Raw genomic sequence first — 25,112 nt, 5'->3', positions numbered from 1 at the left:
TTTCACCATTCTCTTAGTCTCCTTTTCTCAAAGTTGAACAAAAAGTTTGAAAAGAAAGAAGATCTAAACTAATATTGTCCCCTATCGGCATTATTCTCAGTTTCTTTTTCCTTCATCTGTCTAACTCTGTCCCAAAATGATTCTATCATTCATTTATAGTCACTTATGAAGCTCTTAATTATATGCAACATGTGAAGTTTCACAAATTCTTCCTTTTGTTCCCAAATTAGACTTGTAATTGACTCTACTCTTTTGTTTTCCATTGACTCTGAGAAAGTCCATATTTAGCTTGCATATACAAGGGTACACATTTTATCAGAATAGGCTTAAGGATAATGATCTTCCCCCTTCCTCTGAACTTTTTCTTTCATCCTCCCTTTTTGCTACTTTCTCTCCATCACCCACCTCTTAATTGCTGAGCAAAATTCTTATGCTAATATTATTTTCAGTATAGCAACAGAGCATATAATGTAGATGAAATAAAACAATATAGTGTCACCAACTCTTATAAAATGGGTATGTTCAAGATAGTGATGATAAAAATGGTGGCAATACACTTGGGACTGAATGTGAGTTTACTCTTTAATGGATCAATTGTGAATATTATTTTAAAATTATACACCTCAAAATAAAAAACATAGTTCACACTTTTGGAAAAGATTGGATATGTTATTCACTAATAAAGCACTGGATCAGTAGAAAGATTTCATTAATAGGGTTATATAACAGGAAAATATGATTGACTATATGGTTAGACAGTATTGATCAATTTGATAATGTTTAATCAAAATAGCCATAAATGTGTGGTTTAACTAATATACAATAACAATGATCTATATTTTAAAACTTTCATATCTATTATATAACTTGACTTTCAAAAATGTGGGGGAAGACATTATCCCCATGAAGAAATATATTTAGAGAAACTAAATATCTGGCCCTAGTAAAGGAGAGATTTATTGCTTCAATCCCTTTTTACTTCCTCCTTCAAATTTGGAACATTTTCAATAATCCCATTCAAATTCCTTAGTAGTTAAATTTCTAGTCTCTCCAGTATTCAGAATCACCATATAGAAAGTTAAGGTGCTTTTAATAATTTTTTCTTTTTTTCATTTGAAAGTTGAACAATAGGAAAGCTCTCTAAGTAGCAACATCATGATGAGCACAACACACACACATATACACAAAATGATCCATGGTCATAAGGGCACATTTACCAAAGATTTTCACGTTAGGACTTTCCATCACAACTTTCGCAGGAGTGTATCTATCTGCAAGTGATCAATAATGCACTGGTAGTTATAAAACCCATCCATTCTTTGGGATCTCAATTCTTTAAATGTTTAAGGATTATTCTTGGCCCTTTGCTAGTTTCCAATATTTGGGTCATTGAAAAGTATGATTTCTTTTATACATATCCATGAAATATTTTATTAGCAAGTGGGGATTAAGAGTGATTCATAAGGTGACGCCATCCAATAAACAAACCTACAATTAGGCTTACATGTTCTAGTTGTCTTCTCTCCAGTTCAAAGAGCATCACCATTCATTACACCCAAAGAAAAGCAAATAGAATTTTCTATCCTCCCAATCCTAACTGAAATCTTCAAATGAATGAACTTTCAGAGCCAGGTCTTCAAGGACCTTGAAGCTTATTTTATTGTCAAATGTGAGCATCACTTCACAGAAATCCTCTTTAAAAGTAAATTCCCTTTCCTTGATTCCTTAGGAAAAAATGTTTTTAGTTTTTAAACAACCAACCACTAGTAGTACTTACAATCTCTCCTCCATTTCCCCAACTTATTTAGTATGAATCACTTGAGAAATAATATGTAATATGGAAGAAAGGAGTTCTGCCAGACAGCCTAATCTCACCAACTTCCTTCCAGAAGACTGTTTAATCTACCAAGCTAATTTCTTCTTTGTTCCCTACCTTCTGAAGAGGGAATGCATTTAAAAAGGAAGATGAAAATAAAATTTATTTATCCTAATATGAGTGATGGATATTATCCAATTTCCCATTTACCTTTAAAATTAGATACTTGGTTTACTGTGTAATGGATGGGGCTTAGATTGATGATAAAAACACTCATTAGGTTTAGTAACTCCTATCCCAAACACATCTTATTTAAAAATTAAGGAGTGGCACATTCACTTCACCAACCAAGACTGCAGTTCTCCATCTCCTGGGATCCTTTTTGCTTTTGCTTTCCATTCTAGTAGAAATTATGAGGAAATCTCTAGAATGAGAAAGAGGGTATTTTACACGTTTACTTTTAAAGTCAGGACATAAATTAATAGTAGGGCTAGCCCACTACTCCAGATGACCCCCACAATTCCACTATATGTACCATCATAGCTGTTAAGTTACAATGACTTTGGAAATATTATAACAATATTTCTACCATTTATCCAGTACCACCAAGTGCAGATACTTAATCTCATTTGATACTAATAGAGCGGTGAGGAAGATGGTCTCAATCCCGTTTTACAGTCAAGGAGGTAGAGGATCAGAGAGGTCAGCTGCCTTCCAGTCAGGAAGCAAGCCAGAGTATGAACCCAAGCCTTGAGACTCAGAAGCCCATGTTCTTTATACTATATTTCAGATAAATCTAGAGTTCTTTCAGCATAAGACATCAGCTATGACTTACATTCATGCAAGGCAGTCAAAATATGTGTTGAGACACTGATGACTTTATTGCATAAATACCTGTAATGCACAGAAAGGAAAAGCTTTAGAAAAAAATCAATTACTGAATAGAATATTGTTAGTCAGGTCCTTACAAATAAATGTAAATGGATGGGATAAAAATAATTCCTAGTTATAGTTATCCAAATAGCAATAAAAATTGCAAATGTAAATTTTAAACATGTAAGCCCTTTACTTATTAACCCTGAAATAAAACAGTAAAAGATAAAAAATTTATATATGCTTCTTACCTTTAAAAAAAAAAAAATCACATAAAAAATAAAAAATAAAAAAGAGCCACCATCCTTTATTGTAAAATGAACACCTGGCACCAGATCTTCTATTTTGATGGGAACTATTTCTGAAAAAGAATTATTTTACTTATCCTTTGTTTTTACAATGTAACAAATATAAACCTAAGGAAAATAAATTGCATATAATAAATATTATCAAAACATTTAAAAATCATTCTCAAGCTAAAACTAAAAGTTGCTCATTGTGCTTTAACAGCACATATATCCAACTGCAAAAAACAAAGTTCATAAAAATTCACATTTCTTAAATGAAGAGAACTTATACTAAGTTTTAAAAAATTCAGTGATATTTGTTTTCTGGTCACGATGGAGGAGTAGGTGAACACTGGGCTTGAATCTTCTCACAACCACATTGAAATTACAATTAAACTACAGAACAACCATCATTGAGAATTGCTTCAAGTCTAGCTGAACAGAAGTTCTACAACTAATGACATACAGAAGACATGTCTAGACTGGTAGGAGGGAGAGAGATGTGGAACGTGTGTGTGGCAGTTAAAAATCGGGAGGGATATCTCGACTGCAGAGGTCCCCCACTCATAAGCAAGGAATCCCAGCCCCAGACTGGGCTCCCCAGCTCAGGGTCCCAGTGCTGGGACAAGTCCCCACAACTTCTTGCTTTGAAAACTAGTGGAGACTGTAGCTGAGTGAGATGGAGGGCTGCTGAAGTCCCAGTTGCTTCTCATAAAGAGCATGTGCATGAACTTACTTGTTGACGACTAACTTGTTCTGAACTCCAGTGCTGGGGCAGGGACATACTGGGGGAACTCAACTGTCTGGCTTCAAGGAGAGGGCTGGAGGGGCAGCTTTCTCCAAGATAATAGTGCTGGCAGAATCAATTATTTCTGCATGCCTCCTGGCTTGCAGCAACAGAAATGCAACATATCTGAGTCTCCAACAACCTGGTTAACACCTTTCACTGTGTGCTGCAGATACCCTGAGACCTCACCGAGTCCAACTTGAGGAACCACCCAAACTGCTTCCAATGGCTCTTCCATACAAATGGCCTTGGCTCATGATGCGGACTTTCCTAAAATCTTTCAACGGCTCACAAACCCTGAACAAGCAGCATCTGGCCTTGGTGAGCACCTTAACTCTTCCTGAGCAGACCCAAGTCTGACACTAGCAGCAGTCAGTCTTGGCTCATCGTTTGTCCTTTCCCAGGCACCTGCAAGCCAGGCACAGATGGCTGCCATTTACGGATTGCTTTGTGGCTCATGCTAGGTGGCCTGTGCCAGGGCACAGGCTGTGGCTAAACTTGACCTCCAGTGGGGCCCCTCCCAGGAGGCCACAGAACTGGCACACCTGGTGACTGGCTCTGGACCCAAGCTGGAGCACCACCCAGCTGACTCCATGAACAACACACCCAAGGGCTGACTGGGTAGGCACTAGAGCCCTGATCAAATAAATCATGCTCTGTAGGCTCAGTGACTGCACACCTCTTCCACTATAGTCATGGTCAGTCCTCATAACCAATCGGCCTGAAGGTCAATTTCTCCCATTGACATGCAAACAGCAACCAAGGGTCCACTACATCAGGAGGGCACACACAGCTCACACAACGGACACACCTGGAGCACCTGGCTCGGGTGACCAGGAAAACTGTGCAATTGAGCCCCACAGCACACCTACTACATAAGACCAAGAGACATAGCAGCCCTACATAGAAACAAACATAAGGAGGCACCTAAATAGGAAGACAAAGAAACATGTCCCAAACAAAACAACAGAACAAAGCTCCAGGAAAATAATTAAACAAAATGGAGACAAGTAATCTACCAGACACATAGTTCCAAACACTGGTTATAAGGATGCTCAAAAATCTCAGGGAGAACTTCAACAAAGAAATAGGAAACATAAAAATGGACATAGAAAACACAAAAAAGAACTGATCAGAAATGAAGAATACAGTAACTAAAGATTAGAGAGACTCAACAGATTAGATGAAGCAGAAGATACAATCAGTAATTTAAAAGATAAAGTAGAAAACATCCAACCAAAACAAAACAAAAAATCCAAAAAAAATGAGGATAGTTTAAGGGGTTTCTACGATAACATCAAGTCTACCAACATTTGCATCATTGGGGTATCAAGAGAAAAGAAAACTAGGAACTGAAAAGGTGAAGAAATAATGATCGAAAACTAACCTGGTGAAGAAAATAGACAAGTCCAGGAAGTGCATAGAGTCCCAAACAAGATGAACCCAAAGAAGTCCACACCAAGACATTTCATAATTAAAATACCAGAGAGAATCTTAAAAGCAGCAAGAGAAAGGCAGTTAGTTACCTACAAGGGAGCTTCCATAAGGCTGTCAGCTGATTTCTCAACAAACTTTGCAGGCCAGAAGTACTGGTAGGATATATTCAAAGTCATGAAAAGCAAGGACCTATAACGAAGATTACCCAACAAAACTATCATTAAGAATTGAAAGAGAAAGAGCTAGAAAAAGAAAACAAACAAACAACAGCAAAAAAACTAAAGGCGTTCATCACCACCAAAACAGCATTTCAAGAAATGTTAAGAGGAAGAGAAAGGTAAAAAAAATGAGTAATAATATGGCAATAACTATGTATCTATCAACAATTACTTGCTATGGAAGTGGATTAAATGTCCCAATGAAAAGATATGGTGGTTGAATGGGTAAGAAAATAAGACCCTCACATATGTTGCCTATAAGAGACTTATTTCAGATCAAGAGTCACACACAGATTCTAAGTAAAAAACAGAAAAAGATATTTCATAAAAGGCAGGGGAAAAAAAAGTTGGGGTAATAATTCTTATACCAGATAAAATAGACTTTAAAGGAAAGCCTACAATAAGAGACAAGGACCCAGGAATGTCACTTCTGGGCATTTGTTTGAAGAAACCCAAAATGCTACTTTGAAGGGATATATACATCCTTGTGTTCATTGCAGCATTATTTACAACAGCCGAGGTATTGAGGCAACCTGGGTGCCCATTAATGGATAAATGGATAAAGAAGAGGAGGTCCACATATACAATGGAATATTAGCCAGCCATTATTTGTTTTTCTGACTTAACACCACTCAGCACCATTCCCTCTAGGTGTTAAGTCAGAGAAACACAAATGCCATATAATTTCACTTACATGTGGAATCTAAAGAACAAAACAAACAAACAAAACAGAAACAAACTGATAGAGAATATTTTGATGGTTGCCAGCTGGGAGGGGGGTTGAGGGAGTGGGTGAAAAAGGGGAAGGGATTAAGAAGTACAAATTGGTAGTTACAAAATAATCATGAAGCTATGAAGTGTAGCATATAGTCAATATTGTCATAACTATGTATGGTGTCAGGTGAGAACTAGATTTATTGGGGTGATTGCTTCATAAGTTATATTAATGTCTAATCACTATGTTGTACATGTGAAACTAATATAATATTGTATGTCAACTGTAATTGAAAAATTAAAAAAGTAAAACAAATTCAGGTACATCTCTGAAATATGTATAGCAAAAACATATTTCTACATGCTAATTATAGCAACATTTTTTACAGTAGCTATTTCTTAAAGCGTTGAACAAGTTTATAAATACCTGAGCAATAACTGGTCTAGTTTGTACGTAGAGTGAGAAATCAAATTAACTTATTTAGCATTCTATTAATTTATCTTTTTAACTAATGTGTAAAAATTAAAAAGTAAGTAAAAATGTAAACTTAAGTACTTCCTGATCGGTTTAAGAATAATCTTTTTCTAATGGGGCAGGCATATATTTTAATAGTCACAGAAAAAAAACAAAGACCATGATTGTAACAATGACTTCCTTTAAAAATCAGGTAAATATTTAATTATTTCATCTAACTTACAGAATTATGGTTTCTTCCGTAAAAAGTACATTAGGCTGTGTGTGCTACCTTATGCAAACTTGTCTGAGGCCAGTGAATGAACATATTTTATACTCCGCTGAGAGATTTTTATCAGTACACTGAAAGCAGCAGGGTGCATAATTAGGTATGCCTGCCATCTGCATAGCCTCCTCCAGGTGCAAGAGGCATTAGCTTTATTTAATATTACCACAACATTAATTTTACTCCATTAATTTATGTCATTTGTCCTTTATTTCAAACTCAGATTGCCAAAACTAAAGCATCGAAGGTGATGACCCAATTCTGGTTTTAGTGAAAGCCTTATAAACAAAATCTTAAACAACCTCATTAACTAAGAACACTTTTAAGAACAGAAATTGACTGGCTTGCACTCAGATTTTTAAAAAGGAAGTCAATAAATAAAACCTTTCTGATTTTGGTGTAGTAAGGGTTTTTCCAAAAAAAAACCAGTATATCCTGAGACCATTGTTTTAGGTGGCATTGACAAGGCACTAGAAAATGCTGAATCACATAATAAAAAAGATGCTTTATTTTATTCCCTTTGAGTCCAGGGATAAGTCTACACTGAGTCATTAACACCATTCTAACATTTGCCGTTCATTCTCCCTTTCTAATGAGGAGAGCAGGAGTCGAGTTCTGATCCTGGTTAGGCAATAGTATCCTGATAGAATTTAATAACATGGCTGCTGCTCCTAGTTACTTTATACTTCTGGCAAATGATATTGTTTTTCCATTTAAAATAGTGAGGTATAATCCCTCTTTTAAGCATATTTAAGTTAAAAGTTCATGTACTTTAAAGAAAAAATTTTAATAATAGTAGAGCAATGTGAGGATATGGAAAACATCACGAATGTTGTATGCAAAACAACTGAAATTTTGGTATAAATTGATTTGACCTAACTTCACAAGAAAAAGACATGATCATACAAAAATGAAAATTGAAGGCTATTAAATAAAACTATTGAATTTACATTACTCTATGTCTTCTAGGATATAACATGGACAACTACTATCATTTCTTGATAGCTTATCCTATACACGGTATCAATGGCTTATATACAGATATCTCCCTTAATTTTCCAAAGCAAGGCGAATTTGTCAGTTTTACTGAATGGAATAAGGTATGTTTAGGTTAATGAAATTTAGGGAAGTGGAGCATTGAATGCCAAATATTTCAAGGTAAACTCAAGTGAAAAATCTTAGTATCTAGTACACTGACAACAAAAGAAGAAAAAGTATGCTTTCCAAGGATTACTGTATCTGTTTCTGAAAATACGCACATACAGAGGAGGAGAGTGGGGGAGCTATGAAGAAAGGATCAAGTATTTGCAAATGACACAACCTTCTGAAAAAATGTCCAGGTTAAATGAACAGATACAAGCTCCCTCTTCAAAGCCGTCTAAAGCAACCTTTTGATAGTACTTTTGGAAACCTCAAGAAACATTTCCAGTGAGAGAACTCTGAGACCATAACCACAGACTTTCCCTCCTTCTTGACAGAATTATTTTTAAGGGTCTACTACTGAACTTCAGTACTAGACTGATAAATACATTTCTTAGACAAATAATGTAACGTAATTATTTTATAATTTATATCAAAATAGACAATATGGAATGCCTGTATTCTGAAGGGAAAGAGAAGCTGCAATGTGAAGTATACAAAAATTACTTTATGAACATTTGTTATGATTTGTTTTCATGTTCTTTCATTTAGAAATTTTCTTCCTGCCAACATTTTTTTTTTCCCTCTTGAGGTAACAGAGGCCAATCTCACCCTTTAGAAAGGGGTAAAGTTGAACATTAATTCCTAGTAGACAAAGTTGAGGACCATCTTTCCACAAATCAAATGCATTCCAGAATACTCGTCACTGACATGAAACAACACACCAGGGCTGCTGAAAGCAGGTGATGATAGTTTTGACATTCCCACACCTCTACCAAAAAAAAAAGAAAAGGAAAAGAAAGAAAAGCCTATTGACTCCTCCCTGCAGGCATCCTTTCAACTTCCCCATTCTCTGACAAGAGATCTGAAGAAAGGCTCTAAATCATTGTGTGGCAGTCATTCTCAGACAATGCAGATCCAAGGCCGCTTAGTACAGTAGTGTATCTCAAAGCCAGGAAGAGCTTCCTTTGCTTCTTCAAATCAATCAAAATCTGCTTTATCAAGATTCTCAAAAACGAAACAAACAAAAAACCCCTCTCCTTTTGCCTGTCTTATCTTTCATGAATTTTAATCTTTTAATGCTTCCAATTCAATCTTGTTCTAATGCATAAATTCTAACTTGCTACACACGTCATTGCTACTCCTGCTGTTACATATCAGCCAGAGCTGAAGTTAAAACAGTTTATTACCATCATCATCCTTTTGAAGGAGTCACAAAGAACATCAGAAGTGTGTGGTCTTCTCCAGTGTGATTTAATAGTACAGTCAATTATACTGCACCAATTATGGTCAATCCACAGTCTTGAGTTGTACATGACATTAAAATTATAATGCTTATCTATTCAAACTCTTTACTCAAACATCTCCTTTCTTTAGCACATAGAACTCTTACATTTCCAGGAAAAAAAGAAGAAAAAAAATATATATATATATATATGAAGCATACATTATACATTTCAGGCACTTCTCTCCAAGGGTGATGAATCTATATTCCTTTCCTCTCAATCTTTTTTCCCCTCCCTTCATGTTCTCTAATTTTGTTAATTAATAGCAATTCAGGAGGAGAGCTTTTCCCAAGTGTTTTTATATCCCTACAATAGCATTCCCACTGTTTGTTTTGTGCATTAAGTATGAAGGCTGCAGCTAGCTACCTAAACAAGGTAATAGTATGAAATGAATCATTACTGTATTTTAATCATTCATATGTTCAACAAACATGTATAGAGCCACACATAATAATAGCTAAGGATTTAAAAAGTTAAGATACTGTATTAGTTTCCCAGGGCTTCATAACAAAATGCCACAAACTAGATGGCTTATAGCAACACAAATTCATTCTTTCATAGTTCTGTAGTTCTGGAGGCCAGAAGAAATCAAGGTAGAAACAGGACCACATTCCATCTAAAGATCTTAGATAAAAATCCTTCCTTGCTTCTACCAGCTTCTGGTGTCCCCTTAAGTTCTTTGGTGTTTGTTTTTGTTTTGTTTTCTTTCCTTCGTCTTTACATGGCCTCCTTTTAAGGATTTAGGGCCCACCATAGTCTAGTATGACCTCAACTCAGCTTAACTATTACATCTGCAAAGACCCTATTTCCATAGGTCATGTTCAGAGGTTCTTGGTGGACATGAATTTTGGGGGGATGCTATTCAGGCTAGTACTGGTATCCATCCAGCTGTTCTTCTTGGGGTATTGCCACATATTTACTCCAACTGTAATTTGGTTGGTTAACTTCCACAAAAATCTCTTGTTGGTTAAAACTTGCACAAGAGGGTAGCGCAGCTTCCAGTAGCCTACTTGGCATATCCTCACGACGGACCATTAAGTGAAGACTAAGAAGCCAGATGTGTCACTGGGATACTAAAATAAATTATGTTCCATCAAGTACCTGGGTTTACAGTGAGCGGTGAAGGACAGTATTGCCCGAATTGTCACAATGTGTAGTTTTGTTCATTTATTTCACGTAACCAAGAATCACAGAATTCTTATATTTTAGAATGAGATACAAGATTTGAGATAAAATAACCTATCATTTTACAGAGGTGATGAACCAGAGGGAATGCACATGTTCATTAGCTAATTAGGGGCAGAACCAGTAGAACAAAGGCTCTCCAATTCCTTATTCAGTTTTCAAATTAGACATTTCATATTTGTTAATATAAACAATTTTCATTAAGATTTTCCATCTGAACAGACTTCAGCTCTTGACAAACCTAAAGAGCAAGTTAAAATATCACTGCATTAATGGCATCTCTGAAAAATGTATACAGGCAGGACACTTCATTTTCTACAATGCTGTTTATCTTCCTCTGTTCCACGAGTAGTCTACACGAATCTTTAGCATTAGTAAAAATTCTGGATGTAAAAAATATTGAGCTTTTCCTAACAATGTCCAAAGTTCCTGTAATTGTAACTATGGACACCATATGTTCAATTAAACATAAAACAATTTTAAATTATAAATCTTGAACAATGTAATAAAGCTTTTCCCCAGAAGAAAAAACAAACAAAAATATACGTCTGCTTCTTTATTCGTGCACCATGAAACTTCTTATTTATTCACTTCAAATCTGCATTTACACAAAAGCGGTGTAATAAAATATCTGTACACTACTTCTGTTACAAATATAGATAATATTTAAAGTGACTTTATATATTCTAATGTAGGAGTTTCACGCTCTAAAATGGGAATGAACACATGATAATTCCTCACCAGTTGTCTCAATAAACAGCTCCATCTGTTTCCCTTAGTCTTAAACTATTGTATTATAAGATGTTAATATAAGGCAATGAAATGAAGTTATGTTAATCCCCTTAATTTTTCTATCAATTTTCTAGTGGCATACAACCAAAATAATTACTAACACATTGCTTTTTTCTCTGTCATTAAGATTAATACTAACTGAAAACCAATTGTACAGCGCGCTAACACATTTTTAGTGTTGTATCAGTTAAAACCAGCACTAAAGATTCTGAGAGGTTTCTATGTTTCTCCATGGTTAGCACGGCTGCTTTCTAGAGAAACAACAGTCAATGAGCGCAGCATCGTCATTTTACTTATAGAAACATGGAAATATTTTGTAACAGGTCAAAAATGAAAATGAACATCGAGATGTGCATTCAACATTTTCTTTGCAAAGGTAGAGACATTGCTTTAGATATTTGCTCTTTATTCAATCTTAGACTATCATTTTAGGAGGAAAATACATATATATGTATATTTGCAACTACATATATTTGCAAATACATATATATAAAATTGCAACTCCCCACCTTTAATATATATTAAAGGTGGGGAGTTGCAATTTTTTTATAATATTCAAAATTTTAAAAACAGTATTTTTAAAGATTTTCAACAGAATTTTTTTTTTTTTTTTTTGCTTTTTTGTTAGAAATAGGGAAGAGAAGGTAGACTGAGAAAAGAAGGTGTTTTTATAAAACTCGAGGTTTTTATCTTTTATTTTATATTTTCATTTTTCACCCTAGTGTACCGAAGCCATTTCTCTTAGGTTAGCTTCGGAATTATTTTTTTCTTCCTCTACTAACCAGTTTAGCACATAATAACTTTTGCCCCATGATAAAATGTCAGCTATCTTCATGAGGACAGACTGGATTTAAGTCCTACTGTTCAGTTTATGTTCACAATACACAAGGAGAAAGGAAAAAATGATGCTAGGTTGTAAGAAAATCATTTCCATATGAGAGAAACAAATTTAAATGATAACTTTTCCCTACAGTTTTGAAGAGCACGATGAACACAGCATGGGAAAAGTGATCAAAAAGACCAGTTCCATTCTCTTTACAGTGTGGGATGTAAGTGAGGGGTTGAGTTGGCTCAATTCTGGCTGCCACTTCAGGAAAGAACCATCAAAGTGACAGTGCCTTTTGTCCGCTTGAGGATGGCAACGGCTTCTTCATGGGTCACCCCTTCTAGACTCTGCCCATTGACAGCAATGATCTGATCACCCCTCTTTAAACGCCCATCTTCGGAGGCTGCTCCCTGAAATCATAAAGTAGGCTTGTTTACTTCTCAAAAACTACTGCCTCACAGCTATACAACAGAAAAGAACTGAACAAGAATTTAAATTGCTATGTATGCACACACACATTACTCTCAATGCTCCATGGGTGAGCTACAGCCATTAAGCAATGGTGAACATACACAAAGGAGGCCTTTCTCCCAAATGGTTTGAGCACTGAAATTCTTATCTGAGAGAGAATTTAGCAGTCGACAGATGAGTTGGATGTTTTTTTTGGCTGTTCGGCACAGCAGGTAGGAACTCAAATTAATAAACACTATTTGGGAATTTGCCTAGTAGGGATGATTTCAAAGAATCCAGTATTTTTTTTGTTTGTTTTTTTCCTTTAAAGAAGACCTATAGGAAGAAAATAATGGATTAGGTAGGAACAAAAGCAGTTTCACAGGAGAGGGCATGAGGGCCGTGGAACCCAAAGGTATGCAGAAGCATACAGCCCACATGCAGTTGACTAGGGCAGGACAAGGCACACATCCTCCTAATTTTACTTCTATTTCTTTCTGTGGTTTTAAAAAGGCAGCTCAAGCTTGTTGGTTCTTTACTTCCCAAGGGTAGATGGAGTCTTCCGTATTTTTCACGGGCCTTAAACGATTAAGATTAAACACAGACATTGCTGTTTAAAAAAGAACCCCATCTTAAAGCATGCTTATGGTAGGCAATTATGCAATTAAATATAAGATTAAAATATGGGAAAGTTAATGAGGAATCCATAATGATGAAATTCTTAAAATATGTTCTAACTAGCATGCCTTAAATAAATTGTTCCAAGGCTGAAGAAAAGGACTGCATGACTCTTCTATTCACTGGCAAATGCTGTTTGTATTTTTGGACATACCAATGGCTGTTGAAAATCTCATAAATTAAGCTTATAGCTTGATTGCTATAGATTTAGCACTTTAAATTGGTTAAAAATAATATATTTTTTCAAAACAATAAAATGAAACTGCCCTTGGTAGGCACTTTACAGGACCATAGCACCAATCTCAAGCCCTTGTATCAAATCTTTTAATAGGTTTTATGTAAGTTTTATTGCTTTGCACTGTAAAATTTTGAGATTCTGGATTTTCTCCTACAGGAAATTTTGTCCAATTTTGTAGCTGCTCCTGAAAAAATGTCTTAAGAACATATTAACAATAATTATATGGGTTTAAATTATGTTAATAGCTTCACCAGTGTTGCAATAACTTCATCGTATTCTAAACATTCTTAACATAGAACAGGTTACTATATAATTACAACTATATACTACTGGTTTTCCTCTTTTTTTTTTTTTTTTTAATTGAATCCCTTAAGTGCAAATGCTGATTTACTGTAGGTGATAGAGCGTCTGGATACTCTTCACTTTTTTTCAGTTATTATTTTTCTATTTTATTCAATGAAATTAAACTGCAAAATAAATGTCCTATTAATCTGCCTATGTTTTATGTACTTTTCCGTGCCTGTTCTATATTTCACAACAACAATGCAAAGAAAAAGAAATGCCAGCACTTTACAGCATACATATTTAAAATGTCCCATTTTCAAAAGATATTCAATCATATGCAACTTGTGTTCAATGGGGAAAAACGGCATTACTGTCTAACTATAAAGTCCATTAATATTTTCATGCATATTGTCAAGAATTCCCATGAAATTTCAACTTGAGCCTATTTTCCTTTAAACACAACTAAACCTCAAATTGGACAAAAATATTTAATGACCTGTTCCTACAGAGACTTCCAAAAGAAAATGATCAACTGTTAACCAGTTGGCGTTACCTCAGGCCATAAACTAATAAGCCAGCTGCTGACCACTATTAATGAATGTTCAGGGGGGGAAAGGGTGGTTAAAATTTGCAAGCTTACCTTCGCAAACACTGTTTTAATATAAATGGGTAAGTCTCCATGAGGGCTGCCATATCCTCCCACTATACTGAAGCCTAAGCCATCTGGTCCTCGGTCTAGTGTAATAGACTTACACTGTGGAGGTCTACAGTGAAAGGAAGGAAAAAAGAGTTTTTGGATTAAAAAACAGGTTTTATTGTGCTTCTGTAAGTTATGGATTACCTGACATCCACTTAGCACTAGCATCATTCTTTGTGTTACTGCTAGTATGTTATGGGTATTTAGGGGATGCTTAAATGGTCAGTCATTGTATACTGTACTCAGCATTTCAAATTTACATAAACTAATGAAATTCTATGTAAAACCCAAATTCTATTACTCATTTACAGTTCTCCCACACTAACATATTCACAGCATGTTTTCATCGCAAGGAGAAGCTCCTTCTTTTCCCAGTTTATTTAAAGTGAAAGGGTTAAAGTGCAGACGACCATGACGGAATAAGTCATAAACATCAGTATTCCCAAACTCAGAGAGAAAATCGAGTATAAACAATGTAAAAGCAGCATCAAATTATTCAAAAAGTTCTAATATGCTCCTCCCTTCTCCTCTATGTTCTAATTATTTTCTACTCAAGTGCTGACTAACTGAATTTTTTAAAATCAAAAGATGACTTATCACATGAATACGCAATGGTGGCATTTTTCAAAGGGCAAATCTGACTTGTTCCATGTCACACAGGATAGTGATATCAAGAGTTTAAAACGTACGCCCCCCAAAATCTCAAGAGATGAAAATGTGGGATGGGCAGTGATGCCTATCTATCTTTAATAAACTAAATCCATGCCATAATTATTTAACAGCTTAGAAACACTTAGTTTTCCTAGTTCATACCTCATCACCTATTATTTCACCTTTATCTGAGTCACAGGGACATACAAACCCTAAGACATGAGCGTACCCTAAATCGTCCTGAAATATACTGCTTGTTGTCAACCCAGTGAAAGAAAGGCTGGAATTGGCAGCGTCCTGCTGATGCCCTGTGACCACACTCACATCTCCTCCAGCAACCACCTGTGCACAGGAGAAAGACAAAGAGAAAACACATACTCATGTGGCTAGGGAGACATCAATAATTCTTCTTCAAAAAGAGCACTCGGATTAAAACATGTATTTTACTGTCCATTTAATCATTTCTGTTAACATAATATACAACTAAAGAAAATTTCACATGGTCCAGAGGCCTCTTTAATTGACAGTACAAATATTCTACTGATTCAATTTTACCAAATTTTCTGATGCTTTTCAAACACGCTCTCTTAGGCAATTAATTTTTAAAGATCTTTAGAATATAAGCCAGTCACTCACATCACTTAAAATTCTAACAATTGATCATTTACTACTAAAATCGTGTATTTTTTTCCCTTAGATAAATAGCGTGAAACAATAAATGCATCAGAATAAATGTGGCAGAATGTGTTTTCTTACAGACTTTCTTGGAACTCTCAATGCAATCATTTATGTGCAAATGAAATATTAAATAATAGCAGGATATTTAAGCATTTTTACTGCTTTAACATCAAAGCTCATGTGTCCTCAAGCTACCCATATTCTGAATAGTGCGTGGGATAAAAATCCTACCTGCATCTCAATGGAGCCAGAGGCATTTTTCAGTAAGTTAACTGCTTGGGTGTGAGTCATCCCCTCAGTGGACGCGCCACAGATAGTAACAATCCTATCCCCAACCTGCAAGGGAAAGAACCATCTGCTAAGGCAGCCATGGAGAGAGTGACACTGACACCTGAACAACCATTTCCTTCTCTGCCTTGCACATCACAATATACTGTTATCAGCAATGGAAATCTACCCAAGGAAACCATTTATGCCAAGAAGCAGCAACCATAAAAAGAAGCTGCACATTGAAGATTGAGCTCTATAGCCTTTAGGAGAAAGGGGAAAATCATTCTTCCCTTATCTTCATTTTTCTTTGGTAAGACATTGCTTCCAATTAAATGAATACAATATCTGATGTCATTTGGAAACCAGAATTTCTCTGGACATTATTATACACATTAGATGTGACTCTATGACAGGGATGTGCAAACGGTGGTCCAAAGGCTAAGTCTCTGGCTCACTGATGATTTTGGTTAATAAAATTTGCTTGGAAGACAGCTATGCTTATTTACTGGCTTTCACTGCACAGAGTTGAGTAGCTGTAACAGAAACCTGTATGACCCACAAAGCCTAAAATATTCACAATTTGGTTCATCACCGAAAAGTTTTCTGACCCCTATGCTACGTGTAACAATCAACTTTTAAGTGTTGGTCATAAATTTAAATATCATAGGAGATTGAACCATTCCCAATTTAGAGACTATTTTAACTAAGAGGTGGTTATATTTCGAGACCCCCTCATGTGTCAATTGACACATGAGGCCATACAAGATATTACTTTACACTTTAAATGGAATATTCACATGATTTTGCAACTGAACAGCTAGCATAAAGTTCTACATTTGGATAATCCCTCAACTTTGAAGAAAGTTTTGTATAGTTTTCAACAATTTAAGTCACATTTATATTGAACTTCTGCAAAATTGATAAACTAATCCAACATAAATGATAAATTTTGAATTTAATAAAGTTAAATAGGCATCTAAACCAATGAAATGTGTAAGGAAAAAATTTTCACCTCATACTGGTATTCATAAACACTTTCTGTTATCTTTTAACTTTTTCCACAGAGTTTCAAACAGGTAAAAAATATTACGAAACAACAGTAAACAACAGTAGGGGGGAGGGAGGTGGTAGATGAGGGTAAAAGGGATCAAATATATGGTGATGAAAGGAGAACTGACCACTGGGAGGTGAACACACAATGTGATATATAGAGGATGTATTATAGAATTGTATACCAGAAACCTACGTAACTTTACTAACAATTGTCACCCCAATAAACTTTAATTAAAAATAAATAAACACACAACAGTAAATCTTCCCATTTAATTTACTTGCAAATTTGCATGCAATAGCAAATTCTACTCTCTTTTAATTTTCTTCATCTTTCATTCAAAGCAAGTCCTGCTGTGACTGGGTTACCTGGTTGAAAAGCAGATATACATTTAAAATTGCCTGCAATAGGTGGCCAGATTCAGAGGGATTATCAAAACTCTTGCCAAATTTGCTAGGGATACCAGGGCTATTAGTAAAACTTACTCTGAGTTTCTGGGTCTGAGCTGCAACACCATTCGGGTGCATCATTGCAATAAATATAGGAACATCACCAAGTGGGCTGCCCACTCCTCCAGCAATGCTGATTCCCAGTGAGTCACCAGGCCCCTGTCATGGAAGAGAGAATATTTTGGTCAATGTGATATTTTTAATTGACTTTTGGTTCCTTTGGCACAATATTCTATAGTTTACTCCGATTCTCTAGGTGTGAGGGTGGAAAGTGAACCTCAAGAAAATCGCATTACTTTACGTGACAAAGGTCCTTAGTGAGATTTAGGAAAATAAGCGTCTGTTCAGGAAGTAAAAGAAATCGCACATAGTAAGTGAAAATTGTGTTGTGGGGCTGATGAAAAGAAGTTAAACTGATGAAGTGAAAAGGGCACCATATCTGGAATCAGAGACTTGCGTTCAAAGCCAGGAACCCACACTTACAAACTCTGGGACCTGGACCAAGTCTGCTCCTCTCAGTGAATCACTAGATCGTCACTGACAAAGTGGAAAGGACACTACCTCTCACAAAGGGCTGCAGGAAACATTCAATGAGACAGTGATGGATAGCACAGAGTGTCTCATGAATGTTCAGCACATGGTAAAGGCTCAATACATCATAGTTGCTTTTATTTCTCTCTTGGGCATGGCTGTCAAGGAAATCTGTTTCAGGAGAACAGGGAATATCTGTTGAAGGCAAAGGCCCACTTATGAGACGTATGAGAAGTGAGAGCTGGGCATTCTACTGTATGGAGTGAGCTGCTGCCATGTTTGGCAATACAAAATATGCCAACACTGATTTTTCAAACAAGGTACTACCGTCAGGAAATTCAGCAAAGACTGCATTGTGCTATTTCGACTGTGTAGAATACGTAATTTTTCAGATGGTACTACTGAAAAAGTAAGACAGCTACCAGGAAAATACACATACAGATGCCTCTGAAGTCTACAAAGCTTGCATTGTTTTCTTCCCCCCCAAGTTACCTTTTTTATTTCAAGTGTTCTTAATCCCTGTATTTCAGATGCCACTATAAAGGTAAAAAGGGGATAATATGGTTATTAAGGCATTTTTTTTATGTCCATTTAGATTTTAGTCAATGTCTAGAGCCTGATGGGACTAAGTGAGACACTCTTTTTTTTTTTTTAAAGGGTTTTCAAAGTTGCTAGAACACGTGATTAAATTTGTCTCACATAGAACTCTTTATTTCTCCAGTTGGAAAAATGCACACACCATCCCATTTCTCCCCTCTTATTTTAAGCATTGATTATATAACTGTATAATCTACTTTGCGTGAATCAAGGACAGAATGTGTTTTGGATAGAAAGACAAATGTGCACAGCTGAGAAGAATAAAGTCAAGGGTGCGTTAAAAAAAAAATCATGGTCTTAAGTGCCTAAATTTCTAGACTATTAGTCATATTGCAAACAGAGAATGCCATATGGTGAGTTTCTTAAATTTGAACAACTTTCAACCAATGCTTCAAGCCAAAAAACCCTCTGTATCATGACTTCATGTAATTAAAACACAGGAAAATCACATTAATTTTCTCAATCAAAATTTTTGCAATCCTCATAGACAAAGAAGGCTTCACTTAATGACATCTTCTGATTTATTGGTGCTACGTTAAATGCAGAAAGGAAGTAAAAATCAACTACACTAACTGGCTTAGTAAGAAACAAACTACAGACTCCTGATTCTAATGTTTCGTAGGTCTTGTAGGGTAAACAGCAAAAAGGAAAAGCTGCCATGTTGTTCAGAATTTTTGCCAATGCACATCTTTGCACCTGTATTAGGATATGGAATAATTTTGGAGGAAAGAGAGCTCAGAAGTAAATTTAAAAAGGAAAGGAAATCTGTGTTAATGGCCAAAATTTAAACCAGTAAATCATGTTTAAAATATCAAACCATTCTTACATGCATTCTTTGAGCTAGTTTCCAGTGACTCAGATGTACTGGATCCAGAAAGTGGAAAAGTGAACGATGACAGGCTGCCTTCACTCATCTACAAATATATAACAATTATTTTAGAAAGTTTGGAACTAATAATGGCCCCTCTGTAGCATTTATTTCAGAATTCAATTCTTTAATCTAGAGAGAAATACCTGTTAAGTAACACTGGCATTTGATAATTTGATGGACAATTAAAACGGTTTCTACTGATTTTTTTCTTTTGAAGAAAGAATTTGCCTAGTGACCTAAATCAATTGAAGCTAAAAGGATGAATGAAACTGATTCCAACCTACCTAAACTTCTAGTGGAGTTTCATAATCTCATTCAAGCTAATCTTCTCTAAATTTAAACCGATGTCATACATAGATGGAGACTTAAAATCCGCAGAATTAGGGCCAGTCAACATGAAACATGAAACTGACGGTAGTCATTAAGGGGTAAGGGGTCTTTAAGCACAGATTGATGACAACGTGGCTTCTATCATCGGAAGACAAGACTGAGGCGAGGGACCTGCCAACGGACGTGAACTACATAACACCGTACACATGGTGGCGAGCATCTGCAGTTCACCTATAAGGGATTTTTTTATAACCAACATGAATATTGATTGATAAGTGTTTGTTATAAAATACTTCAAAAATACATTATCTTGGTAGGCATTCATATATTAATCGGTTATCTTTTGAGATTATGGAAAAAATAATCATGTCAGGAAAGAAATGAGGTTCCTTAGAATACTTGCAAACTACTCAAGAGCTATACAGTGGTACCTCGGTTTCCCCATAGAAACTAATGCAAAATGGACTAATCTGTTCCAGACCTTTAAAATCAACCCTGAAAATGGCAAATTAAGCATGAATTTTACTATCTAATGATACCATGAATCCATAAAATTTACAGCATTCGTAAACCAGAATGTTTGTCAACAGAGACGTTCGAAAACTGAGGTACCACTGTACTTTGCTTACCTGTCCAGTTTCAGCTCTCGCTCTTCCATTTCAATCTCCACACCCCCCTCTCCCAAGCTGCCAGAGGGCTAGGCTGTGTCCATGACTCTGATGGACCTACAGCCAAAGCCAACTTTGAGTTCCCTTTGGCATGTGGACTGCATCACCCCCATGAATCCCACAGCTATGTACCTGGCTACTTTGAGAAGGCCGCCTCTCTGAATGGAAGGAACCAGCTTTGATTCTTCCGACTTCCAAGGTCACAGTACCTAGGGAACACTGGGGGAGCGGTTGTTTTATGGAAATGTTTCAATAAAATGCTACAGCAATCTTTAGAAGCATATTTTACTCTTCAGGACTTAGTTTTTGAAAGGCATGTTTCTTTTGGAATTTCCATAGGCAAGGATAGCTCCAATGCTTTGTAGAAAGAGGCTTTTCTAAAACATTAAAACTAGTCAAAATGACAACAAAAAGCACCTGCAACAACCAAGTGTCTGTCTTATGACCTCATACTTTTACATGGAGATTTTTTTTTTTTTCTGCCAAGGTAATGAGAAATTAAGAACTGAGCAATTATCTCAGGAAACACTGATTTAGATTGGCCAAATGAACTAAATAATTCTGGTCTAAAAACAAAACCAATAAAATAACTTGTTTTGCTCTTAATAGTAGAGGTACTCGGACAATTGGGTAAACTCTCTATATTTACACTGTACCTACATATACCTATTCTATGATACTTAAATAAGCCATACTGCTATAAACACAAAACAAGAATTAAAGACAATTTCCCTCTGGCCCTTTACAGCAAGTGCATTTCATCACAGGCATGCAAAAATGCTGTATATAGTCTCATGTGGAAAGAGGTGTTTTCGATCCTGGGTTTTTGCAGTCAGAAACACTGGTTTAAATTAGGCTATGTGAGCTTAGTAGATGTCTACTTTGATAAGTCTTTTATGCTGCACTTTTAAAATGGAGCCCATTATAGGTTGCTGTGATAAGATAATCCACATATAATACTTATGACAGTGTCTAATGCAAAACAGTATTTACATAAATATTGGGCACTGATATTATTACACTGCTTCTGAAAGGGTTTTCAAGGGATGTGTTCCTCTTAAACACGTTAATCATGGATCAAAAAAGTTTTGAAAAGTCAAAACTTTACCTAGAATATCCATAAGTGGTTTTTGTTTGTTTGTTTGTTTGTTTTGGGGGACCAGGAACTTATCGAAACCTTCTTGAATCTATTTATATTTCCAGCTTACATAACTGGAGAGCTTAACAAATTCCATATATTAAGTATTCACTGTGTAAAGTCATAACTCTTTCATCTACCTACAACATATCCCTTTTAAACTTCAAGGGTATCTATTAAAATTTTTTAAAGATAATTTTTGTTATAAAAGCAATTCATCCTCAAAAGAAAATTTTGTAAAATAAAGTAAAAAAAGAAAGAAAACAAAGGATTCCATAGTTCTAATAATTACCTCATATTGTTAAGACTTATAAGATTTTATTTTATAGTTGTTTCTACACTGTACATACAATTTTGTCTCCCATTCTCTGCTGATGTGTCTTCATATTAATTAATAATTATCCTGAACATGATTTTACAGATACATTTGCCATGCACCTTTGCTGTATTTACCAAACTTTGCATGGTTATGCCAAGTGTATTGCTTCCAGTTTTTCTATTATTACAAATACCACTGCAATGAACCTTATGTGCATGAAGTTTTTTGTGTATTGAAGATTATCACTGAAATATGGTCTTTTTCTTATATCTTATTTGGGAAAACATTTTAAATACAGAATAGTCAGTACTTATTTTACTGTGATAGCTTGATGTTAAATTCTCTTTCTTCTATACGATGGCACATACTTATTTTTGGCAATTGATTTTTACCTTTAGCAAAGCAGCAACAGCTTCCTGTGTGGCATTACGGACGTCTTCTCCATTCACCATTAATATCTGGTCTCCCTGCATCAGTCTTCCATCAGCATCTGCAATTCCTCCTTTGACAATGTCTGACACAAAAACTCCAGTGTCATTTCTGCAAACATAGTTTTGAATTTCAATATTATACTTTTCTCAACTGTAACGTAATGCTTAAGGAAAAGCTAACATTTTTAAACTGAAAATTTTACTTCTAATTTTATGACTTTAAAAGTTTTGTTTTCAAAACAATACTATGGCAGCATTAGAAATAATTTTGGAGATAAATAGCTTATGCCATAATATTTCATAGATCAAACATGTCTTTCATAAGCATATTCATTCAACAATTATATGCTGTGTGTAGAAGTGGCTACTATCATAATCACTTTATGGCTCACACAGCTACTGAATGGCAAACATGGGACTTACGAGTCCGTGTAAGGGTGCTAAATCTATTGTTCTTGCTGTACCATAATGAAGCCTTAAACAGCTATTAACCTGTAGCCATACAAATATGTTGCTATTATCATCAACATCAACATTATTGAAAATGAGTAACAAATGTATATCTCAAACTGAAACCATTTGTTACCCAAAACTTAAGTACCACTGCTGTGATATCTTTTAAATCAAATCATTATGTATCTAACTTTCGTATAAGACAGATTTATCAAAATGAACAAATACTAATTTTATTCCAGTCTTTCACTCCCCAAACCATAAATAAACCAGTAACTTCTTGTTAAGATAAAGATAACTGTAAGTAGAAATGTTTAGTGAAAGCTGATTACCTCACTGTTCTTGTCAAGGTCATGACCTCAAACAAGCCATTTCACTGTCTGCTCCTCTGCTTTCCCATATATCTGTTCATATTACTTATATATAAATATTTAAATAAATTAGGTACTGAATTTATGTATATCACCAATCTACCACCCCAGTGTCTCACTTTATGCTTTCTGTTCCCTTTTGATGGCAAACTCTTGTTCATGCTGATCCTTCTCCCTAGAATATCCTCTACCTCCTTTAACAGACCAAGTATCACTTATCACTTTTAGCTTCAGCTCAGGTACCTCTTTTTAAAGAAGTTTTCCTATCTACTTTACTTAAATAGTGTCACTTTGTCCCATTCTCCTCTGCTTCCATGGATTCTTCCACAATACGTTTCTGTCCCTCATGAGAATTTAAGATTCCTTTGTTGCAAGAATATGTTTAATTCTCATTTACCAAACTGTGAGTTTTCTGAGGTCAGGAACTATGTCTTATTAACTCTATTCCCCAGAACCTAAGGTATCTCCAGGCACACAGCAGATACTTAAAAATACCAAATGGCTTTTTGTCTAGTACCTTCGAAATCCTCCAAAATACTGACTGAAAATTTTCAAAACAAATCTCTTTTGATGTTCCTCTGTGAGTGGGCTGGCAATAGCTACCTATAGAACATTAGCAGTTGATAACGAATCTACAACTACTACTACTCTTTAGAAGAATTTAAATTCAAACCTCTCCAAAAGGTCACTGGGGTTGCCCTCTTCGGTCTTACCTTTTACCAACAATACTTAATCCCAGGCCTTTTCCCGGCTTCTTCTGCAGCTCAATAGTGAGGGTGTCACACACGTCCTCCTCTTTGTATGGGGCCTCATCTCTGTAGAGCGTCAGGCGCACTCTTTGTGGTGTTTGTCTCAGGACATTTATTGCTTCATCATGTGTGGCCTTTCTCAAGTCAATTCCATTCACCTTTACAGAAATGGGACACAGACTGTGAGGAATCAGGTGAGCTAAGGAAAGTGAAGAAAAGTGGGGTGAGGGGGAGGAGTTGGAGGAAAGTGAGAGAGGAGGGGAAGGAAAGAGGGAGAAAAGGAAAAAGAAACACACAAACTCACAAAGACCACCCTCACCAGAGTAGTCTTTTTTCTGTTTACTGTAAAGATCAAATACACATCATTCTTTACCTCTAAAATCTGATCTCCAGCCCAGAGTCTTCCATCTTTACATGCTGCTCCTTCTTCATAAACTTCGTGGATAATAATGGCACCCTAAGGACCCAGACAAAATACACCCATGCTTTATCCCATTTTCCCTAGGAATGGTGAACAGCAATGGAGTCAGAACACTATACTTTTATGGACAGCGATAAGGTTTATACACTCACTGGATCCATATGTGAGTCATATATCAAAATTCAAAGAAAAGTGTAACAACTTTCTAAAAGGCTCAAAGAAGCTCATACTTCTTTCCAATGATTGAAAAGCTTTAAGAAAAAAATTGTAAAATATATAAATCTCACACACATAAATAATAGATATACATTACCTTTCCTACCCATATGAAATGATTAGATTTTAAAAGCATTTTTGACATTTAGAAAATTTTGCCTATAAATTATCCAATTTTTCAGACTCCTTTCAATCTGGGTCTAACCCAACTACATCTAGTCTGTAAAAAGGAAATTAAAATACGGCAAGGACTGGTGAACTGATAGAATATTTTGAACCTAAAGGTCTCAATCACAAGTGTAACAGAATTTTGAGTCATCACTGACTTACTCAAAATGAAAATCCCAATACCCAATTAAATATTTGCCTTACCAATTAAAATAACATGAATGACACATTTTGGAAGCCTTTATGTTTCATTTACTAAAACTAACAGAAATATCTCCAACAAAGATCTCTCAGGGATCAC

General features: G+C 35.6%; 1 protein-coding gene and 1 long non-coding RNA gene across 17 annotated transcripts in view; both read right to left on the bottom strand.

Moving 5' to 3' along the window:
- Positions 1–2,708, bottom strand: part of LOC141571332 (uncharacterized) — a 52,177-nt gene extending 49,469 nt beyond the window's left edge. The window contains exons 1-2 of the long non-coding RNA XR_012496095.1: positions 2,652–2,708; positions 2,165–2,240 (exon numbers count right to left, since the gene is read on the bottom strand). This is a non-coding gene — a long non-coding RNA (uncharacterized LOC141571332). The remainder of the gene's footprint in view (positions 1–2,164; positions 2,241–2,651) is intronic.
- Positions 2,709–11,958: 9,250 nt separating this feature from the next.
- MPDZ (multiple PDZ domain crumbs cell polarity complex component) overlaps positions 11,959–25,112 on the bottom strand; it is a 156,655-nt gene continuing 143,501 nt past the window's right edge. For 14 of the 16 annotated variants that reach the window (XM_074330403.1, XM_074330388.1, XM_074330390.1 and 11 more), the window contains 11 exons: positions 24,380–24,463; positions 23,971–24,164; positions 22,395–22,542; positions 20,678–20,764; positions 19,503–19,590; positions 18,572–18,615; positions 17,585–17,707; positions 16,010–16,114; positions 15,330–15,442; positions 14,393–14,516; positions 11,959–12,511 (listed from right to left, as the gene is read on the bottom strand). In XM_074330403.1, the coding sequence (XP_074186504.1) occupies positions 12,365–12,511; positions 14,393–14,516; positions 15,330–15,442; positions 16,010–16,114; positions 17,585–17,707; positions 18,572–18,615; positions 19,503–19,590; positions 20,678–20,764; positions 22,395–22,542; positions 23,971–24,164; positions 24,380–24,463 (1,257 nt within the window). In that variant the 3' untranslated portion in view covers positions 11,959–12,364. The remainder of the gene's footprint in view (positions 12,512–14,392; positions 14,517–15,329; positions 15,443–16,009; positions 16,115–17,584; positions 17,708–18,571; positions 18,616–19,502; positions 19,591–20,677; positions 20,765–22,394; positions 22,543–23,970; positions 24,165–24,379; positions 24,464–25,112) is intronic. The other 2 variants (XM_074330396.1, XM_074330391.1) reach the window with 2 other exon arrangements.

Source organism: Rhinolophus sinicus, linkage group LG04 (genome assembly GCF_036562045.2).
Source record: "Rhinolophus sinicus isolate RSC01 linkage group LG04, ASM3656204v1, whole genome shotgun sequence".
In the NCBI taxonomy this organism is placed as follows: Eukaryota; Metazoa; Chordata; class Mammalia; order Chiroptera; family Rhinolophidae; genus Rhinolophus; species Rhinolophus sinicus.
Note: the sequence above shows the minus strand (reverse complement) of the source record. Positions and strands in the feature narration are given on the sequence as shown.